The sequence below is a fragment of the Schistocerca nitens genome, chromosome 2 (assembly GCF_023898315.1).
Source record: "Schistocerca nitens isolate TAMUIC-IGC-003100 chromosome 2, iqSchNite1.1, whole genome shotgun sequence".
Taxonomy (NCBI): domain Eukaryota; kingdom Metazoa; phylum Arthropoda; class Insecta; order Orthoptera; family Acrididae; genus Schistocerca; species Schistocerca nitens.
In genome coordinates, this window is record NC_064615.1 from 274,169,011 (window position 1) to 274,189,874 (window position 20,864).

A 20,864-nucleotide genomic window follows, 5' to 3' on the forward strand; every position below is an offset into this window, starting at 1 on the left:
ATGTTGACAAAGAGCTTTTGATACTCTCTCACAAGAACACTTTATGCAAGTAACATACATAAATAAAATTAAATAAATACATGTAATAACAATGAAGAACAAACAAGATTGCAGCTATGTATGTTGACAAAAATTCCTCTCCAAAACTGAGCTACAATCTTGTTCCAAAGCTGTTCATAATCAAAACAGCAAACGAGTTACTGTATGACTGCTCATTTATGCTCAAAAAAAAAAAAAAAAATTGTGAAGGCATCAAAAATGGTGAATTTGTTCAACTAGCTGTGTGACATATTTACTAAAGAAAACAACAAAATTGGAAAATATAGCAATCTCCTCTCCTCTGCAAGGCTGAGTTGCATACACTTTCCTAGACATATGAAACTGGTAATAACAATCGCACATAGTACTCTCTTGTGTTCTATTAATATTTACAGCAGAACTGTTTACAATGTTTCCAGCATAAATAAGTCATTCCAAAAAATCTGTCTTGAAGTCACAAGGTCAATACGTAATTATCTGTATCAGAAAACAACATTTTAAGTTCATTTCTCAGATATACTCCACAAGTTCTGGGCAGTTCTTGGTAGTGTACAGCAAATTCATAGTGTGCGTAGTTAGTACACAGCTGTCCACTGTCTCATTTCAGAGCTGTAACAATTGTTTCTGAAATGTGAGCAAATTAAAATGTTCAGTACAATCTACTCACCACACACCTTTGTCCACCAACACCATTCGACAACAGTAGAAATATTGACTCTCATTTCAAATTTACTTCCTAATTACAATTAACAACATATTCATATCCTTCACAATAAAACAATTCATTCAAACACTGCACACATTGTTTGTTTTGTGAAAGCATTCATTACTTTTAACAAGTTACACATTTTGAAAATATGTAAGTGCAAAAAGACACCGAAAAAATTCAAGTAAACACTGAATAAGTTTTCTTAAAAAAAAAAGAGACCTGTATTTCTGAGACATTCAGTTTTACATATAGAGCCATTTTAAAATTGTGATTTCTGGGCTTCCTGGCAACATGTGCTGCACACTGACAGTGTAATATGGAAGAGGAGAGAATCAGGAAGAGGGAGGGGAATAAAGGATCACTGGGAAACATGCACCTATATTTCCTAAGTTCTTTTGCTTATTCAAACTGTGAAACCAAACAAGGAATATGCATACAAAATTGTTCCATTAAGCTTGTTTGTACATTAAATCACACATTCACCACACCAAACTTTTATCATTCTCATTCAAAATTAAATACTGCTAAAATATGAAGTTACAAATAACACATTGCTCAAGAGCTCAAAGTCTCAAGTGAAAATATAATGTCTGAAGCAGAGAACAGCATAAAATTTAGCAATCTTTAAGACTGAAAGAGCTCATTCATCAGCAACTAACAATTCTGTTACTTAAATGAAAAATCACAAAGTACAAGATGAAAGAAAAGAAAAATAAAAGGCACTTCAGTACAGGTTGATAACTTTTTGATTTTGTTCTAAATCATGCATTCGACTCTGTATGTAGTAGTTTTTAGACATTCAACATACAAGTACATACTTTCTAAATACATTTATGAATCACAACCATCCAAAGTATTTAAAACAGAAGAATGAAAATTATGTAGAAAAACTCTGGCAAGCTATTCTCATATCAAAATATTAAACAGAAGTTCCTCTATTCAGCTACTCTACAAAATACGGAATTGGTCATTTCATAAACAAAATAGAGAATGGATGTATAAAAATAAAAAGTCAGATTTCTCTCTATTTCATTTCGTTTAAATAAGCAGCTGCAGTGATGGAAACCAGTAACTATTAGAAGTCTTAGGTTGGCTGTGCTAGGAATGGCAAAGCCACCATCCGATTAGCACATAACACACACACACTCTTGCCTCACAACTGCCTCAGTTCACAGCCGTGACTGCAAGCTGCTCCATGCTATGTACTTCACAAAGTCCACCAGGAAATATTGCTGAGCAAGAAATTAGATTTAGAAAGTCTTCTTGCACCTCCTGTAAAGACAAACCATTTCCTCTATAAATTTCAAAACATTTACATGATATGGTGGAAACAATAAGAACACCAATAAACTGTCTTACATTAAAAAAAGCATATAACGAGCAGAAGAGCTAAGAATAGTGAAAGACTGCAGCAGTGTCATTAGCATAATTATGAATTGGCACAAAACACTTTCATACAAAGTCTGACAACAGAATATTAATGGATAATGAGAATAAACCTAAATGCTCCAATTTTCTACATAATGAATATTAGCACAAACACTATAGCTGGAAGATATATGATTGAAAGTAAAATGAACAAACAAATCACTTTCAATGGTATGTATTCACATTACTGCTAGTTTTGACTGACCAAACTCACCCGATGTTGTGAGCTCTTCATTAACAATAGGATTTCAATCTGAGGGCATTAATGTTGAAATGAAACTGTTGTGATAACAAAATAATTTCTCTTAGCACAATTAAATGTCACACATGTACTTGCAGAAATTTTATCACACAACATGTACACAGTTCTTCCATGTTCTGTAATAATTGTAAAATGTGCTGAGACCATTTTATGTATTACGTATTTAGCGAATTCCAGTGACCTGAAAAGTGAGTGCACTAGCTTGCGGGACAGATGAGTAAGGCCCAGACCGAACCTGCATAGTGGATTGACGACCATTAGTCTATAAACCAGCCAGCCCGAATGTGGTTTTTAAAGGTTCTTTTAAGCAAATGCTAGGATGATGCCTCTTTCCCTCAGAAAATATACTGACTGATGGCTGTGGCAGCTAAAATGCATCTGATAATAAAGTTAAAATAAAAATATTTTCCTAATAATGGCAATAGTGGAATGTGGAATAAATGCCACAAAACAGAGAGCATATAGTGAATCAAAGAGTATGGGTACAAACATACATTTTCTTGGCACATCACATAGCCTCCTCCCTCAACAGTAGTGCCAAGGGGGCCACTCAGCTTAATGTCAACATTTGACAAATGGATCACCATCAACTGTGTCACATGCCTCACTTCATTAGACACTACAGAGACCTTTGGTATTTAAACTAGGACATTGACACAAAGTCTGTCAATCCAGAACTTTACATCACCGCTTCTCCTCATCGGCCAAATACTGGCTTACTCCAAGGTTGAGCTCCACTGCACAAGCATGCATTAGTGACAGCCACGGAGACAGGTACAAAGTCATGTTGTGTAACAAAGAATGGATACCTTCTGATAACGAGTTTTGTGGCTCACACTGGTAATGCTACAAATAATTAAAGTGACTAGTGATTGTACATCCTCATAAATAATTTGGCAGATTAAATTGTACTTTAAAGCAATTTTGACTGTAATATAATGTTGAGAAGGTTTCTCTTCAGTGAAAATATTGTTAAGAAGTTTGGCAGTTTACGAAGGTGACAACCTCTTGGGTTGTGGAACTACAGTGTTCAACTACCCACTACCACTACCAACACTGGACAGTGGAGCATGGAAATTGGGAGGAGAGAGGGAGGGAGGGAGGGAGGGAGAGAGAGAGAGAGAGAGAGAGAGAGAGAGAGAGAGAGAGAGAGAGAGAGAGAGAGAGAGAGAGATGGACGGGAGCGAGGGAGATATGAAAGGGGGAGCATCAACTTCATGAGACCATGTGGAGAAGAACGCTGATATTTCTGTGGCACCTGTACAGAGGGTATGAAAATAAGTTAATCCCAACAGATATTAGGAGGAAGTTGCTATGGCACAAATTAAAAAGTTAAAACAGTGTAATACTTCAAGAATCATAAATGTTGAAATATTGCTACACACACTAAGAAATAAAGGCAATGAAACTTGACATTAACAACTACAGAGGAATTCCTTTGCTTCCAGCTACATACAGAACATGTAACAAAATTTTACTAAATGGAGTAGATGCTACACTTTACAGTCATTTAGTGAATATCAAGGTGGTTTTAGGAAGAGCAGATTATGTTCTTAGCAAATATTTAATCTGAAGACGATGATTTGCCACAGATTATTGAATTCAAGAGACAGTGTAGTAATGTTCAGTAGTTAAAAAAAAGACCTTTGATTCCATTGACAGACAAACTAAAGATAAAATAATCTGAGAATTTTATGAAAAGTCTGAATTAGCAAATCTAATTCACGAAACATTTATGGACAGACTAACGTGAAATTAATGTGAAAAATATCTCATCCCTCTGAGGTACTTGTGAACAGAAGTGTATGGGAAGGTGATGATGGCCTATCCCTAACTCTAATTGTGTTCTAGAAAAATCAGAATTTGGAATAAAAAATTGAATGAAAGTAAGATTTCACCAGTAAGGTTGAGAAGAGGAATCAACAATACTGGAATAAACTGACTCACATTTGCAGACGACTTCACTATACTTTCTGAAAATGTGATACCTACCGTAACACAAATTAACTCTTTGAAGAAATAATAGCCTGTGGATATTGCTTAAGAATTTTTGCAGAAAAACAGATGTTTTACACACATTAAAAATGCATTGAAATTTCTGGAAACAGAAATTGGTTAAACTGAAAAGGGTACAAAATTTCAGTATCTTGGGGAGATAACACGAGAAAATTGATTGGAAAAAGCTGCAATAAATTTACAAATTCAAAAACAAGGCATTACTTCACAGCAGTGAAGCAAATGTCACGCATTAAACCAAAATTTACATAGATTAGAAATACTAGAAAGGCAAATCTTCAGGAAAATATTAGCCCATGAAAAATTATGGAAGACTGGAAATTGTGTAGTACTAATGATATTTATCAAAATATATAAACCATATCAGAAGTAATGAGGAAAACAAGACCTTTTTGAACATTTACACTGAATGTACAATGGTAAGGTAACCAAAAATATCTTAAATTATTTGTAGAATAAGAAATCATCAACAAGCAGGGTCCATGAAGTATTGAAAGATTTAGAAGGAAATAACATAAAAGCTTAAAAAACAACTGACAGAACTATTCAGGCAAAAGTATACTATACGAAAAGAATCCATGGTAAGAAGAAGTAAGAATCTGAAGAAGAAGAAACTGGTCTGAAGTGGTCAGATGACAGGAAGAAAAAAAAAGAACAGATGAAAAAGTGCTAGAAGGAAAGAAGAGAAAAATGAACTGAAATCGGCATGTGGTCCTTGGTTAGCACAACTGACAAGAAATAAATAAATAAATAAATTCATAAGTCGTAAAATCAGCAATTACCACTTGTCTCTCTTAAGCCAACAAAAGAATGAGAAACATGTATTTTCACAACAAGCCAAGACAGTCCTCACAATTTATATGACTAATGAGAAAAATATTAAACTGAATATAGATTGAAATTTTATTTAAACTTCAATCTTTCTTCAGTTCAGGGTAGTGAATTTAATGAAGTTGCCTTATATATTTTGAGCTATACGGCTTTTTGTAATGTATTTCATGTCAATTTCAAAGAATGTATGAATGTCAGTTTCACAACTCCTATTACATACAAACAGTATCTAAAAGACAATACAATTAGCACAGAAATAACATCTAGCTGGTCCCTGAAGAGTGTCTATACACCACCCATCATTCGCAAATGAGTGGTACCCGTACCACTAATTTCCTTTACAATGTCACACAGCTGTGATGTAAAGTCAAACACATCTTAAATCCATTTCTTCTGTGTCTTCTTCTCTTTACATGCTTTATTTTTTATTTTATCTTTCTCTTTGTGTCACAGGTTATAATATATTTCATTTACAAGAACACGAAGTGAAACTGACAGTGGTAATGTTTTTTGGGTAAACCTCAGTACATCAAAAGGACAGGGTAATGGGAAACACAGTGGTGTGTTTATCATAAGGAACTTAAATCCATGACAAGCAGACCTTGCAGACTAGCCTTTTTTGATTTCCATCATATTCACAGAATCTGAGGTCATTGTCTGGACATCAACTTCCTATTGCAGAACAACAAAATGTAAAACATTTCCATGATTTTACAATATTCACTGGTAGCTGAGTGTGTAATGTGTGTGTTTTTCAAGCAAAGTCTCTGGTCTGAGTCTCATTACTAGCAACTTTTCTATATTTTGTTTATATGCTGTATTTACAGTAAAGTGGAAATATAAATGAACAAATACTGAATCAAAATTTTAATAAAAATAAATTATTATTTTGAATCACTAATAACATGAAAATTTAAGTATCAACAAGAAAAAATTTTGTACAGACAAGAAAAGTGCCCTATTGCTAAACAAAAAAATTTAAATACATCAATAATGCAGATCAACTTCCGGAAACAAGAAACAGTATTTCATTTTGTAAGTGAGGTTTCTAATTTTGTAATGGATTTTAATTTATTTTGAATACTGAAATTTTCATGCAATTGCTAATTTAAAAAGACGTCTTTTTATGAAAGAATATGACTAAGTATTTGTTAATAAACATTTCCACTTCACAATAAACACAGAACTTAAATAAAAGTAAAAAATGTTACTATATAAAGTGTGTTGACAATTCACGTTATACAACATTCCTTCAGACATGCATACTTCATGACGATGCACACTCATTAAATACATTGTATTATGAAATTTGATCTAAAATTGTGAATTTAAATCTTCTTCAGCTGTATTATTTATCAGTGATGGGTGAAAATTTGTGCCAGACTGTACACATTACAATTTTCAGAGGCACAAACATTATATTATGCGATTGTCTAAGAGATCATTTGAATCAAACACAAAATGTGAATATCTACAAGGTTTTCTTTGTTAAATTTATGTAAAGCATAGTATCTATAACTTTGAAAATTGTAATACGTCAGTTACTAAGTGTGAAGTTCTTGCAAAGTATATATGAGGGCTGGAACTTAAATAGTGGCAACTATTTACTCATAACCAATACAAAAGAGTTACATGTTTGCACCTGATATTGCCGTTCAAAGTAGTCACCAGCATTGTGTAGAACCTGTTGCCAGCGATGTGGAAGGTGGCATATACTGTTAGCAGAGCCTGTTCTGTTGATGGCTTGAATGGAGCGGTCTAAAGTTATGGCGATTTTCATGTTCAACTGTGATTGTGTTATCCTAATGCATTACATTCCTCCACTGCAGACCATCAATGCACAGTATTACTGTTCATTTTTGGAGCATCACCTGCGACCAGCTTTGCAAAAGAAGCGGCGACACTTTCTGCACAATCCACCCATCATTTTGCACGACAATGCGCGGGTGCATACAGTGCAAGCCTTGGCTGCTCTGTTCAGTCGAAGGGACTGGGAAGTACTGTACCATTCACCATACTCCTCGGACTTAAGTCCTTGTGACTGATTTTATTCTGAGGATGAAGGAACCACTTCGTGACAGTTGCTTCAGAACTGTTCCAGAGATTAGACAGGCAGCAGACCACTCCTTTCGCATGATCAACAGAACAGGCTCTGCTAACGGTATACTACACCTTCCACATTGCAGGCAAATGGGTTCCACACAACTCTGGTGACTACTTTGAAGGTCAGTATCAGGTGCAAACACGTAACTCTTTTTGTATTGGTTGTGAATAAATAATTGCCACTATTTAAGTTCCAACCCTCGTATTACTGTAATTGTGCTAACGCACAACATGGTAATATACATTATGTTGACTCCCATGACAGTTATGTATGTTTTACATTTGGTTGTGTTTTATTTGATGAAAATTAATTTTTGATCCATTGATGTATATTGTGTAAGTATTACAGTTTCAAAAACCTGTAATTGCCCCCATTTTCTATGTTGCCTGTATATATTTTACATTCATCTCTGTTTTGCACTTCACAGTTTTCTTCTGTGAAGATGGTAGTTTTAACTGAAACCCATTCAGAATAAATATGTAAGTCTACAGCTGATGATGGAAATATGTGTTTTTAAAAATATTTAACAGCCACCGACAGCCACTTAAGAACAGTTTTAAGAATAATTATCATGAATGAAGTCTAGTGTTGATAAAAGGTAACATACTCCAGATACCGTATCACCCAAGTATAATATCTGGAAATACATACAGCATAGAGTGCTCATACCAACTATCCCATAACAAGTTGTATTGAAAGTTACTTAGGGCCTACCATTAACTCCACAGTGACTGTTTCACCAATTCTCGTCTTACCTTGTAAGCCTAACTGTCCAATTGCTCAGCATGGTCAAGCGAGTCCAGAGTATCGTTGGAGCTCGAGTGCGTTAGATCACTCAACTCGTCCAAGTGCTTCTGCCGTTTGCGTACATTCCAGTGCAGACATTCTGCTAGAGAATCAAACCAATCGGAGATCTGATCCTGAGCACATATTGAAGGCACAGGGTAGATTGAGGTTGTCACTCGAAGGCTAAATAGGAGAGACAACAGCACATAAAAAACTGGAAAATAAAGTAAAAACATTTTAAAATAAAACTACTAGTAAAGCCATTCTAAACCTACAATGAGTTTGAGTTTTACATTATTTTGTTTCTTCTTAATAGCAGGATTTAACTCGTTCTTCTCCCAAAATGTAACCAACACACACACACACACACACACACACACACACACATACACACACACACACCAGAAGTTTCGATGCACACGCTCTTTAAATGAATGTTCCCCGACGGAAGAGCGATTTTAAAATCTCTACCTTTTAACTCAACTGTCTCCCACACAAAATGTCTCCAAGGGTGATTATGGCCTGCTCTTTATATTACTGGTTACAATATACCAACGAAAACAATAAATTATTAACAACATTATTTAACTCGACAGATAAAAAATCTACTTACCAAGCGGTGGCAGAGCACACATATAAAATACTGTTGTAACTAGCAAGCTTACAGAGCCAGTGGCTCCTCCTTCAGGCAGAAGGGTTGAATAGGAAGGAAGAAGGGTGAAGAAAAAGAGCTGGAGAGGTCTAGGAAAATGGTAAATTTTGGTAAAATCACCCAGAACCACAGTTCAGGGGAGATTTACTGTATGGGATGAGAGGGAAAGACTCCCACCAGCCTAGTTAGAAAGCAGATTTCCCAGGTCATCACATCCAATCTTGGTACTGCTGATCCCTCCACGAAACAGGTTTGGAGCACACCACTGGTGACTCAGTGTTATCCTGGTCTGGAATGTGTTTATCAGGTACTTCAACAGGGCCACGATTTCCTAAAATCATGCCCTGAAATGAGATCCTTTCTGTCTGAAATTTTGCCCACCACACATAGAATTGCTTTCTGTCACCCTCCCAATTCCCGCGATATTCTTGTCAGACCCTATGCTCCTTCTGCACCCATCTCCCTGCCCTCTGGCTCCTACCCCTGCGACTGTTCCCACAGCAAGACTTGCCCTATGCGGCCTCCTACCACCACCTATAATAAGGCTTGTCACTGGTAAAACATACACTATCAAAGGGAGAGCCACCTGTGAAAAAACACATCATATACCAGCTATTATCTATACACTGTTCAGCCTTCTACATCAGCATGACCACCACCAAATTCTCAATTAGGATGAATAGGCATAGGCAGAGCGTGTCTACAGGCAACATACAATATCCTTTGCAGAGCATGCTCTACAACATGACATTCATGACATTGGTGCCTGTTTCACCACAAGTGCCATCTGCATTCTCCCTCAGACACCAGTTTCTCAGAACTCCGCAGGTTGGAACTAGCACTACAACATGTCCTTGGTTCTTGCTCCCCATCTGGCCTTAATTTACATTAGCTTCTTCTGTCTCAGCAATTCTTCACTGTAACTACTCTTTGCTTCACTCCGTTTTAGTTTTCTACACATATTTCATTGTCTTACCCATCTATTTTTCACTGCCCATCCCCTTCCCACCTCTGTAAAGTACAATGCACTTAACTTTTCACTGTTATTAACTCGTGCATGATGTTTAAGCTGTAATCTGCATAATACCATGTCTGCCATCTTTAAGCTATCATGTTTTCAAATCTCGTTCGATGCAGTCCCACATCAATCAGTCTTCCTTCTCATCCCTTATGGTAAGTCTCCCCTGACCCACAGTTCTGGGCGACTCCTGAAATCTACCCCTTTGCCTAGATCTCTGCAGTCCATTTCCTTCGCCCTTCCTTCCCCTTCAACCCTTCTGCCTGAACAAGGAGCCACTGGCTTGCCAATTACAATTGTCTTTTGTGTGTGTGTTCTGCCATTGCTTGGTGAGTAGATTTTTTATCTGTCCAATCAAATAATTTGATTACAATATGCACACTTTATAACAAGATTTTCCTTCATTTCTTCCTATTACTGTCAGTTGATTGCCTTCTTTTTGTATTAGGACACCGAAAGATTAGTTTCTCAAGTACTAATCCACCTAATGAAGCAGAAGGTCAAGCCAGATAACAAAAATGTCAGATGGGCCAGCATTCTATAAATACTCTCTTCTGACCCCAGCCATATCATACATTCAAAACATCCTTTTTTATACCAAACCCAATTTAATACCTTTTCTGACTTCTTACATGATACATGCTAGTTACTAGAGTTCGTTATGAACACACTGCACCCATCAAAAATTATTGCAAGAAACATAAAATGATATGCATAGTAAAGGTAGTGAAGTATGAATATATTATTATGCACATATGAAAAGCCAGGCCTAACACAGATGATGAAATTTACAGGTTTGAGGTTTTTTGAAGGAAGGCCTTCAATAGATTACTTTTCCTCTCCTTTAGCTATCTTCCCTCCACTTACGCAAACAGAAGATGTCAACTGACTGCTTCCTCCTGCTAATCAATTTACAGCAGTACTGCTTCAATTTTCTTGAACCTTCTGAATGTTGGACGAGATTTATGTCATTTAATTTCCCCTCCTCCTCTTGCGTTACTTCCTCCTGCATCACAATTTCCATTGCATTGCTGTCAGTTAGTTCACCAACTTCATCATTTGCCAACCATTCTGTGATGCCCTCTGCATCTTCACAGTTTCGTTCATTGTTTAGTGACGATACCATCACTTTCATCTTTGACTTCAGTTTCACACATGGATTCAAAGTCAAAATGTCCACCTTCATGGTCTAAAAGAATCTTCCAAGACCTTACAAGTGATATGTTCGAAATTTCTTCCCACACTTTGCCCAACCACCTTGTGATATCTTGTAAGTTAATCCTTTTGAGAATGGTTACATTGTCTTCATTATCATCAGTCACTGATAACATGCTAGCAATACTACTACTATAGCATTTCAAGGATGCCCTGGCCCATCAATGACAAGGAGCAGTTGCATTTGGTGGTAAAAATAATGCATTCATCACTGGCAAGATTTGAAGGCATGTTGTTATGAAGCAGCAGACGTTATTTAAGTAAACCATTCTCTTTCAACTATTTCTCTACAGCTGGTATGCATTTGTACTGGAATCAGGTTTTAAAAATCTCTGAATTCATTCGAGCTTTCTTTTGACGAGTGTAATGCTGAGGCAGTGATTCTTAGTTTTTGAAAGCTCTAGGGTTCTCTCATCACAACCGTACAACTGTTCACCAGAAATTCTATCATTATCAAGTTCGGAACATAGTCTTTAAACAGTGGCACAGCCTCCTTGTCAATGGAAGAAGTCTTTCAACTGATGGTAATCTGTCGAAAACTGAATCTTTCTTTCCTCCTGTCCAACCATCCATCACTGGCAATAAATTTTGAATCTTCTGCTATTTGCCACTGAAATTGCAATGCTTTTTCCTGCAATACTGAACCAGTAATGAACAAACCTTTTCCTCTTTAAATGTTCATATAAAAATAAAATTTATTCAATTTCTTTATGTGTACCTTTCAACATGGTGTACCTTACTTTTATTTCACTTCCACTAGCTTGGGAAGCACACCACATTTCAATTTCTGCTTGATTTTTTCTTTCAGTCTCCAACTGTATTTTTTCCTACCCTTAATTCCAAAGCAACAGCTTTGGGTACTATCCCAGAATCCAGTCGCATTACAATACATAGTTTCTGATCCACAGTCGCTGCAAGGTTTTTCTTCATTTATCACTGAATTTGGACTCTTTAATTAAAAGAAAAAGTATTGCAAAAATCAAGTTTAAAACACACAAAACATGCAACTGAAGAAACAAAGATCACCTTGTTGCCAATAGCACTGCTACCTACGTGTATTAATCGTTGTTTGTGAACACTGGAAGAGAGCTAAGTATCGTTTGTAGAAGAGTGGTTCCAGTAATTTATTCAGTGTTAACAATACAGTATGTACTTTATAATTCTTTCGTGTTTCTAGCACAAAAGATCCAAAAACATTTTGAGAGATCACACAGAATTTTAGTTTGATAAATCTTTGGAAAGTACAGCACATACAATAAATTAATCTTCAATTATCACAGTTAAGTATTACTAAGATGTTAGTTACATGGGCCATATAGTATGGAGGCCAGATAGTCTAGAGTCTACTGTAAAATAAAATTAAGAACAATATTTTTTCTGGGGTAAGGGTTCTCTCCCTCCCATCTACACTAGCTTATTTTATTTCTACTTCAATTTTCTGCATCTATGTGATAATTTAAATCTATTCTTTGCACAAAAGGACCCAGATAAAATGTAACAGTAGCTGCATAAAAAGTTGTGCACAACTAGTGCCAATGAACTAAATTGTTACTGGTTTCAGTACGAAGCTGTTCACATACAAATACAGAGGGGTCCAAAAAAATGTATCCACTGTTTAAAAGTCCATAACTTGCGAACTAATTGACGGAGTTGTCTCATTTTTGGTGAAAGTGTAGCTTAAAGTCCAACTTAAAGATATCACTGTAGGTGTTCGAAATGGTCACCATTAACATTCTCACACAAACGATGCCGCCGAAGTGCAGCACAAACTACTGACTGCAACGTGTTCGGCTGGATATTTGCACATGAATGTACGATGGATTCTCGAAGTTTGTCCAATGTGCGTGGCTTTTGTCGATAAACAACGTCCTTTAGTCTTCCCCACAGGTAAAGTCCACAAGAGTTAGGTCTGGGGAACATGGTGGATATTCCACAGCACCTCTACGGCCTATCCATCTTTCTGGTAGATTTTCATCGAGAAACGCCCTAGCACGATTTTGGTAGTGGGCTGGGGCACCATCTTCTTGAAAGTAAACTCTTCCATCTCCATACAAGTCTCAGATGGAAGGTAAAATGGATGTCTGAAGCTTCTGAAGGTACATCTCACTGGTAATGGTGCCATCAAAGAAGGATGGCCCAATCAAGCCCCGTTAAGACAACCCATTCCACACATTTACTCCTGGCAAATTCACGGCATTGTCTACATGGACATTCAGATTCTCGGCGGCCCACTAGATGCAATCGTGGCGATTTACTATACCATTGAGTTTGAACTGTGCCTTGTGGCAGCCATGTTTACTCGAGTAACTAGGTGCACCTAAGAACAAAACGTTGACTATATGGCGACTGTCATCTGACAAAACAAAACAACGCAATACAACGCTCGTGTGGTGATTGCCAGAGCTACAAACTATTACACTACCAAAGATTAGACAACTCCTTCAATTAGTTTGCCAGTTATGGACTTTTAAACAGTGAAATGAAATGAAATGATATGATCGTATGGCATTGTTGGCCGGGAGGCCCTATGCGGGGAAGTTCGGCCGCCGTATTGAAAGTCCTTTTTAGTTGACACCACTTCGGCAACTTGCGAGTCAATGATGATGAAGAACACACAACACCCAGTATCATGATGCAGAGAAAATCCCTGACCCCGCCGGGAATCGAACCCGGGACCCCGTGCGCAGGAAGCAAGAACGTTACCACAAGACCACAAGCTGCGGACTTTAAACAGTGGATACATTTTTTTGGACCCCCTCTATAGAATTCTTTTCCTTTAGAATAGACTTCTTATTCTTCTTCTGTTTAATAGAGAATGTCAAACAAACTGAACTAAATTAAATTAAATTAAAACTAGTGTTATCTTGCAGTGAGCAGTTCCACGATTTAAGTACATAAATAATATGTAATGCTGATATTAGTTTTCTAGTAACAAAAGACTGGACTTTATTAATTTCACACAGTCGCAGTGATGTTATTTTTGAAAGAAGTAGTAGTAGTAGTAGTAGTAGTAGTAGTAGTAGTAGTAGTAGTAGTAGTAGTAGTAACATACTAGTTCTAGTCAACATGCCTACTGAGTTTCAAAAATGTTACAGATACTAGCATTGAACAACATGCACACACACACACACACACACACACCTAATTATACACGCACACCCACACACAACCTGCAAGCAGTAACAAGTACTTAAGAGTTCATGCTGTTAAATAGTAATGAAAAGAACAAATGATCATGCAATTTATACCAATTTTATATTATTATGTCCAAACATATGAATACAGCAGCCCCAAATCCACAAAAACTAATATTCCACTTTTCTTTAGCAAATGTTCATATCACAACTAATTCAATTCTGTTACATGTATCTGCTCTGTTGTGAATGCAAGGTACTTCCTGTTGCTGATAAATTACACATGCATGGAATTTTAGTTGAGTGAAGTGCGTTTCCTAACTACACATACTAATAACCACATTAAACACATTAACCTACACTGCATTATTGGTTGACACAGTTATGGGTTACAGAGACACATGAAGTGAAAGTAACATGTATGAAATAACAGATGCTGTATGGCATTTACTACAACACATTTAATAATTAAGGAAGATAGAGCAATGAAAGACAGGAGAATTCTGAGATATGGAAATGGGCTCCACATATTGACAGAAATTGTCCTCCGTCTTCTGACTTGAACACACATACAAAGAAAGAAAGACAGAGACCTAAAATATGGAACCAGGGTATATACAAACATTTAAAAAAACATACTGTGACAGTAAGATGTGAAGTGGAACCCCAACCAAGAAAAATAGCTTAACACCTTTATCAGAGGTAAAACATATTGATCAGTTTAACCCAAAAACTACATCTCACTACAGGACAGCTGGCAAAGGATAAAGAATACCCCTTATTATTACAGATAGGCAATTATCTTCCAAATATGAAAAATTAAATATGCACACCTATCTCCAATTCTCAACTCTTGCTGGTTACGCCCATCGAAAGATACCCAGGATGTACTTCTTGCATCACTGTTCAGCATTATCTGCAACAAGTGCAGTTCCTTTAACACTACAATATACAAATACTTTTAATCCTTAGAAACAAAACAGCATTCATTTGCAACTTTACCCACCTCAAAATCAAAACCTTTCTTTGGTTCTCTTATCAAACAATACTACTACTAGGGAGTATCATCCATCAAACATCTCACTGTTTAACCACAATAACTGTCAACCAAATGTTTAGTCTTTGGAAGGACTGACAATATGAACAAAAGTTTTGTAGAAGGAAGGATCCACGAAAATTAAATGCCTTCGAATATATTAAATGCTGTAGTTCCAGGCACATAATAACCACCTTTCATACAATGAATCATGAAATGTACTTAGTAATCATTTGTCTTTCCAAGTCTACTAGCAATACAAACTAATAGAGACAAAACACAAGACACTTGCAGCTGACATGTGAAGAAGGTGTCAACTGACTGCGTAATTCACGGCAGTAATGTTTCTATCTTCTCCGACTACATCCTACATTACAAGACATTGTAAAGGATGCATTATACTGTGACACTAAGGAAAGCTTACAGGGACACAATGTGGCTTCATTTTCATGAGGCGACAGGAAATACTCAAAATATACAACTCACAACTACAACTTGACAACGGACAAAGTTATGTACAGTGCAAATGGCAGATCTGCAACAGCACCAGGGAAGTGTTACTACATGCAGTGAAGCAATTCTGGTACAGGTACAACAATGCACTGGCATTCATTTTTAACCTACCTATCACCGTGGAACAGTTCTTGCCGGTTCCGGCCATCAAATGAAACCCACGATGTATTCCTGCTATCAGGGGACACAGAGATCTAGAAATGGCATTCACAAAGACTATAGTATAATCTCCTAGATCATTATTATATAAACCATAATTAAAGTTCATTTTTCCAGTAAATATTTATCACAAAAAGAATTCAATATTAATATACAATACTTGATATGCAGGCATAAAATCTCCAGTTGAAAATATTAGTTTTGTATAATACTGGCTTTAGATGATTAATACATTTAAGACCTTATATCGAATTTCAGTATCATTCAGCAGCTTCTTTTATGAGAGCATCAAACTGTTTAACTGAAATAAAAATATGCTAAAATTTTGCAATGTGATCCAAAAAATTCATAATAATGTGAGAGTTCTACCTTCTCCCCCTTAAAGTTCTCTTATTCCCAATGAAGTTAGCCAACCACTTCAACATGGTTACACATAGATTTTCTTATTCCTCAGAATATTTTAACCCAAAAATTAAGTTATGGTCATATAGGGAGTTCATTCATAAACCATATTTAAGATTATATATTCAACAAGCTGCCTATTCTTAGCCTAACACAGAAGTACATACACTCACACATGAGATTACAGATTAATTCCTTGAAAGAAATGGGAGCATCAATCCAGTCAACACAAAAAAGAGGAATGATTTTATATGCTGCAAGCATAACCTTACTTGTTGCTTAAAAACTTGTCAGTTCTGTGCACCATACATTTTCAATAGGCTTTCACAAGGGTTGGGGATTGTTAGAAAATTTCAGATCGAAATAGATTGTTTTTCTTCCGGCTCATACTACTCCTTGCCTGGAAATATTAGTTCAGTTGTGATATGGGGTATATTTCACTGAAACTAATGGAATCTTACATCATACTGTCCATATAAACTGCTCAAAAAACATTTTGCAACAAAATCACCACTAAATCCAAAACCTCTTTCTCAATATTCTTCTGACAACAGAAAATCAATACAGACAGCCACATGTGCAGAAGTTGCCTGCCAAACTGACATACATTACAGCAATGCCATTCTACAGTCAATTGCTATCATAATCCATGAAACACTGAAAATCTGTCTCATAGGGTCACCCGCAATCAAATGTACCAATAAGTAAAATTTGTTTTTGGTGAAGTTCCACCTTGAGCAAACAACTATCTTCTTTTCTATCTGTGGTCAAGGCAGAACCTATCAAAAAACAAATTTTATTCGTACGCAACATGGACACAAATGAGCTTCAACCTCAAGATGAGCACCAGGTAATTAACACTAGCTACAATTATGGTTCGTAGGTACTCTGACAAGAACAACAGAACTCTATGCTGCTCTTCCGAGACAACTGGGTCAACTGTTGTATGCATCCATTAATTTGATCTCTACGTGTCCTTTATATACAAGTGGTGCTGGAAGAATGTTGGTAAGGAAGCACCTGCACTGCAAACAAGTGCAGTGTGTGTCTGACACCTGACGATCATACTAGATTATGGAGACAGCCATGTAGCAGTGCATTTTTTTCAGGCATGCAGTCCCATGGGTCACTCATGTTTTGCACACACGTCATGTACAGTTGTCAGAAGCCTCTCATTATTCATGGTAGCTTCAAGATGTTTCAGTGTTGGAGCAGGATTGTCCATCTTATTGTCCAGCTCAACAGTCAATAATTTGCCACTGGCTTTATCTGTAAAGATGATACTCATTTCAGCATTCCTTGTACACCTAGTGAACACCTTTCTCCAGGCAGTACAAATCTACCAACTAGTATAACCAGTGGTATCTGAGCACAGCTGGGACCAGTTTAAATTTACAATGTGTCACCACAGAAAGCTGTTTCATAAACTGGGTAACCTCAATGGGGCTGCCACCTAAGGGTGGTGACATACTTGAACAGTAACGCCTTCACAACATTGTTGGCAGCATGGCGAATAGGATCAAATGCTCTGCGGTGCACAGGGTTGATCAATAGCAGATTTTAATTTCACAAATATGCATTTTTGAACAGACTGACATATTTGTTACTGTTATATTCTTATTTCATGGTAAAGTTATTGTTTTAGTCTCTTTAGACATTAATTCTTTCCTTACTGCCCTTTACTGTAAGCTCACAAATGTTCACAGATACACAAGTGATGCAAACTTTTCTGAGCAGTTAATACAGTGTATCAGTGGAAATTCAAATTTAGGAGAGACTTTTGAAGCATACTTTATGTTTTTTTTTTATCTTTTTTTGCCTGTGTATTATATCCTGTCCTTTCCCTGTGATGGAATTTTATGTGCTATCCAAGACTAGTGAATGAACTATACTGCTTAATGTAGCTTAGCACTTAGGCTTCTTAGGTCAGTTTCTGTTGGTGGTCAGCATGTAGATGCTCCCCTTCTATCACCAATATTACAACTTGAATGAGCACACTTATGTCAACAAAGTGATGCTTTAAAATCACAATTATTCTACAGCAAAACCTAAGTACAAATATTTGCATTTGTCCAACAACATTATTATGTTGTTCTATTTGAAAAGCAGAGAATACCTACAATCATGGTATGTAGCTAGAAAGTTAAATAAAGTTTTACAATGACAGTGAGAATATTTTAAATTTTGCATGTAATACTGTGAATAGGTAGACTCTGACCTTAATAATTTCAGTACTGATACACAAGACAGTTTGTGAGTACCAACCTTCAGCTCCACACCAGCTGGCACCACAATAGGCCTGAAAGACAGTGAATGGGGGCATATGGGTGTCACCATAATAGCAGGGACACTCGGGTGTATCATCGACGCTCCTGCAGCTACAGCATATGCTGTGCTCCCAGTCGGAGTTGATACTATAAGACCTGCAAAGGAAGATTCTCACTGTCATACACAACTATACTTTAAAAAGTGCAATAATATTATTGTCAATAATTAAAACAGAGTCACTACAGAAAACAGCAACAAAATGCACGACCATGTCAATCACTTCCGTGGGTTGTCGTAAATTACTTTTGAAACTCAATATAATAGTAACAGTATTTAGAATCTACCCCAAGTGACCATTTTGGCATCATGTGACTCAGTCATTACACAAAACTGGCAGGGAATATTTTACATATAAATCTATATTCAAAATTTATACCGCACTTGTTAGAAGTGTGTAAGGTTTCTTTGAGTTAGACGATCATAGTGGAAAAGATAAGAATTCTTTGTATATTTGTATGTAATGCCAACAGATAGTAATCCTAATACTAGTCTTTAACAAAACACATTGGGCTGATAAAACAAGCCTGGCAATATTCCGGGAGAGCGACGTGCACAGACTACATTTAACTTGCTGGAGACATACTACAGTATCTACTCCAGTAAAACTAAGCACTTTTTAGAAAGTTACTATGATGGTATATACAAGAATATAGTAATTCCAATCCCAAAGAAAGCAGCTGTTGACAGATGTGAAAATTACCGAACTATCAGTTTAATAAGTCACAGCTGCAAAATACTAACGCGAATTCTTTACAAAAGAATGGAAAAACTGGTAGAAGCCGACATCGGGGAAGATCAGTTTGGATTCCGTAGAAATATTGGAACACGTGAGGCAATACTGACCTTACGACTTATCTTAGAAGAAAGATTAAGGAAAGGCAAACCTATGTTTCTAGCATTTGTAGACTTAGAGAAAGCTTTTGACAATGTTGACTGGAACACTCTCTTTCAAATTCTGAAGGTGGCAGGGGTAAAATACAGGGAGCGAAAGGCTATTTACAATTTGTACAGAAACCAGATGGCAGTTATAAGAGTCGAGGGGCATGAAAGGGAAGCAGTGGTTGGGAAGGGAGTGAGACAGGGTTGTAGCCTCTCCCCAATGTTATTCAATCTGTACATTGAGCAAGCAGTAAAGGAAACAAAAGAAAAATTCAAAGTAGGTATTAAAATCCATGGAGAAGAAATAAAAACTTTGAGGTTCGCCAATGACGTTGTAATTCTGTCAGACACAGCAAAGGACTTGGAAGAGCAGTTGAATGGAAGGACAGGGTCTTGAAAGGTGGATATAAGATGAACATCAACAAAAGCGAAACGAGGATAATGGAATGTAGTCGAATTAAGTCGGGTGATGCTGAGGGAATTAGATTAGGAAATGAGACACTTAGTAGTCGAAGTAGAGAGGATATAAAATGTCGACTGGAAATGGCAAGGAAAGCGTTTCTGAAGAAGAGAAATTTGTTAACATCGAGTATAGATTTAAACGTCAGGAAGTCGTTTCTGAAAGTATTTGTATGGAGTGTAGCCATGTATGGAAGTAAAACATGGACAATAAATAGCTTAGACAAGAAGAGAATAGAAGCTTTCGAAATGTGGTGCTACAGAAGAATGCTGAAGATTAGATGGGTTGATCACATAACTAATGAGGTGGTACTGAATAGAATTGGGGAGAAGAGGAGTTTGTGGCACAACTTGACGAGAAGAAGAGACCGGTTGGTAGGACATGTTCTGAGGCATCAAGGGATCACAAATTTAGCATTGGAGGGCAGCGTGGAGGGTAAAAATCGTAGAGGGAGACCAAGAGATGAATACACTAAGCAGATTAAAAAGGATGTAGGTTGCAGTAGGTACTGGGAGATGATGAAACTTGCACTGGATAGGGTAGCATGGAGAGCTGCATCAAACCAGTCTCAGGACTGAAGACCACAACAACAACAATAACAACAACAACAACAACATGATGGTATGAAGCATAGCAAGGTATCAACTTCTAAAAAGGCTCTCCAAGTTACGTCAATGTATGCTTCTATTAAAATTTCTAAGTGTTATACTGGAACAATCTACTGCAACAAAGGAAATTAATTCTGCTGACAAAACTGTATTAATGTTTCACACTGATGGAATGCTCAGGTACAGCAGTTTTCTTCTCTTTGTACCAGATTGTGTGGTTCATTCAGTTCACATAGTGTTCTTTATGAAAGAAAAAAGGAACATGCAATCAACAAACACAAACTT

General features: G+C 36.7%; 1 protein-coding gene across 6 annotated transcripts in view; it reads right to left on the reverse strand.

Annotated features, from left to right (window-relative positions):
* Positions 1-232: 232 nt before the first annotated feature.
* Positions 233-20,864, reverse strand: part of LOC126236018 (NAD kinase-like) — a 546,376-nt gene continuing 525,744 nt past the window's right edge. For 4 of the 6 annotated variants that reach the window (XM_049945036.1, XM_049945037.1, XM_049945038.1 and 1 more), the window contains exons 7-10: positions 18,570-18,727; positions 15,855-15,937; positions 8,145-8,358; positions 236-2,020 (exon numbers count right to left, since the gene is read on the reverse strand). In XM_049945036.1, the coding sequence (XP_049800993.1) occupies positions 8,154-8,358; positions 15,855-15,937; positions 18,570-18,727 (446 nt within the window). In that variant the 3' untranslated portion in view covers positions 236-2,020; positions 8,145-8,153. Of the gene's footprint in view, positions 2,021-8,144; positions 8,359-15,027; positions 15,111-15,854; positions 15,938-18,569; positions 18,728-20,864 lie in introns of all 6 variants that reach the window. The other 2 variants (XM_049945035.1, XM_049945034.1) reach the window with 2 other exon arrangements.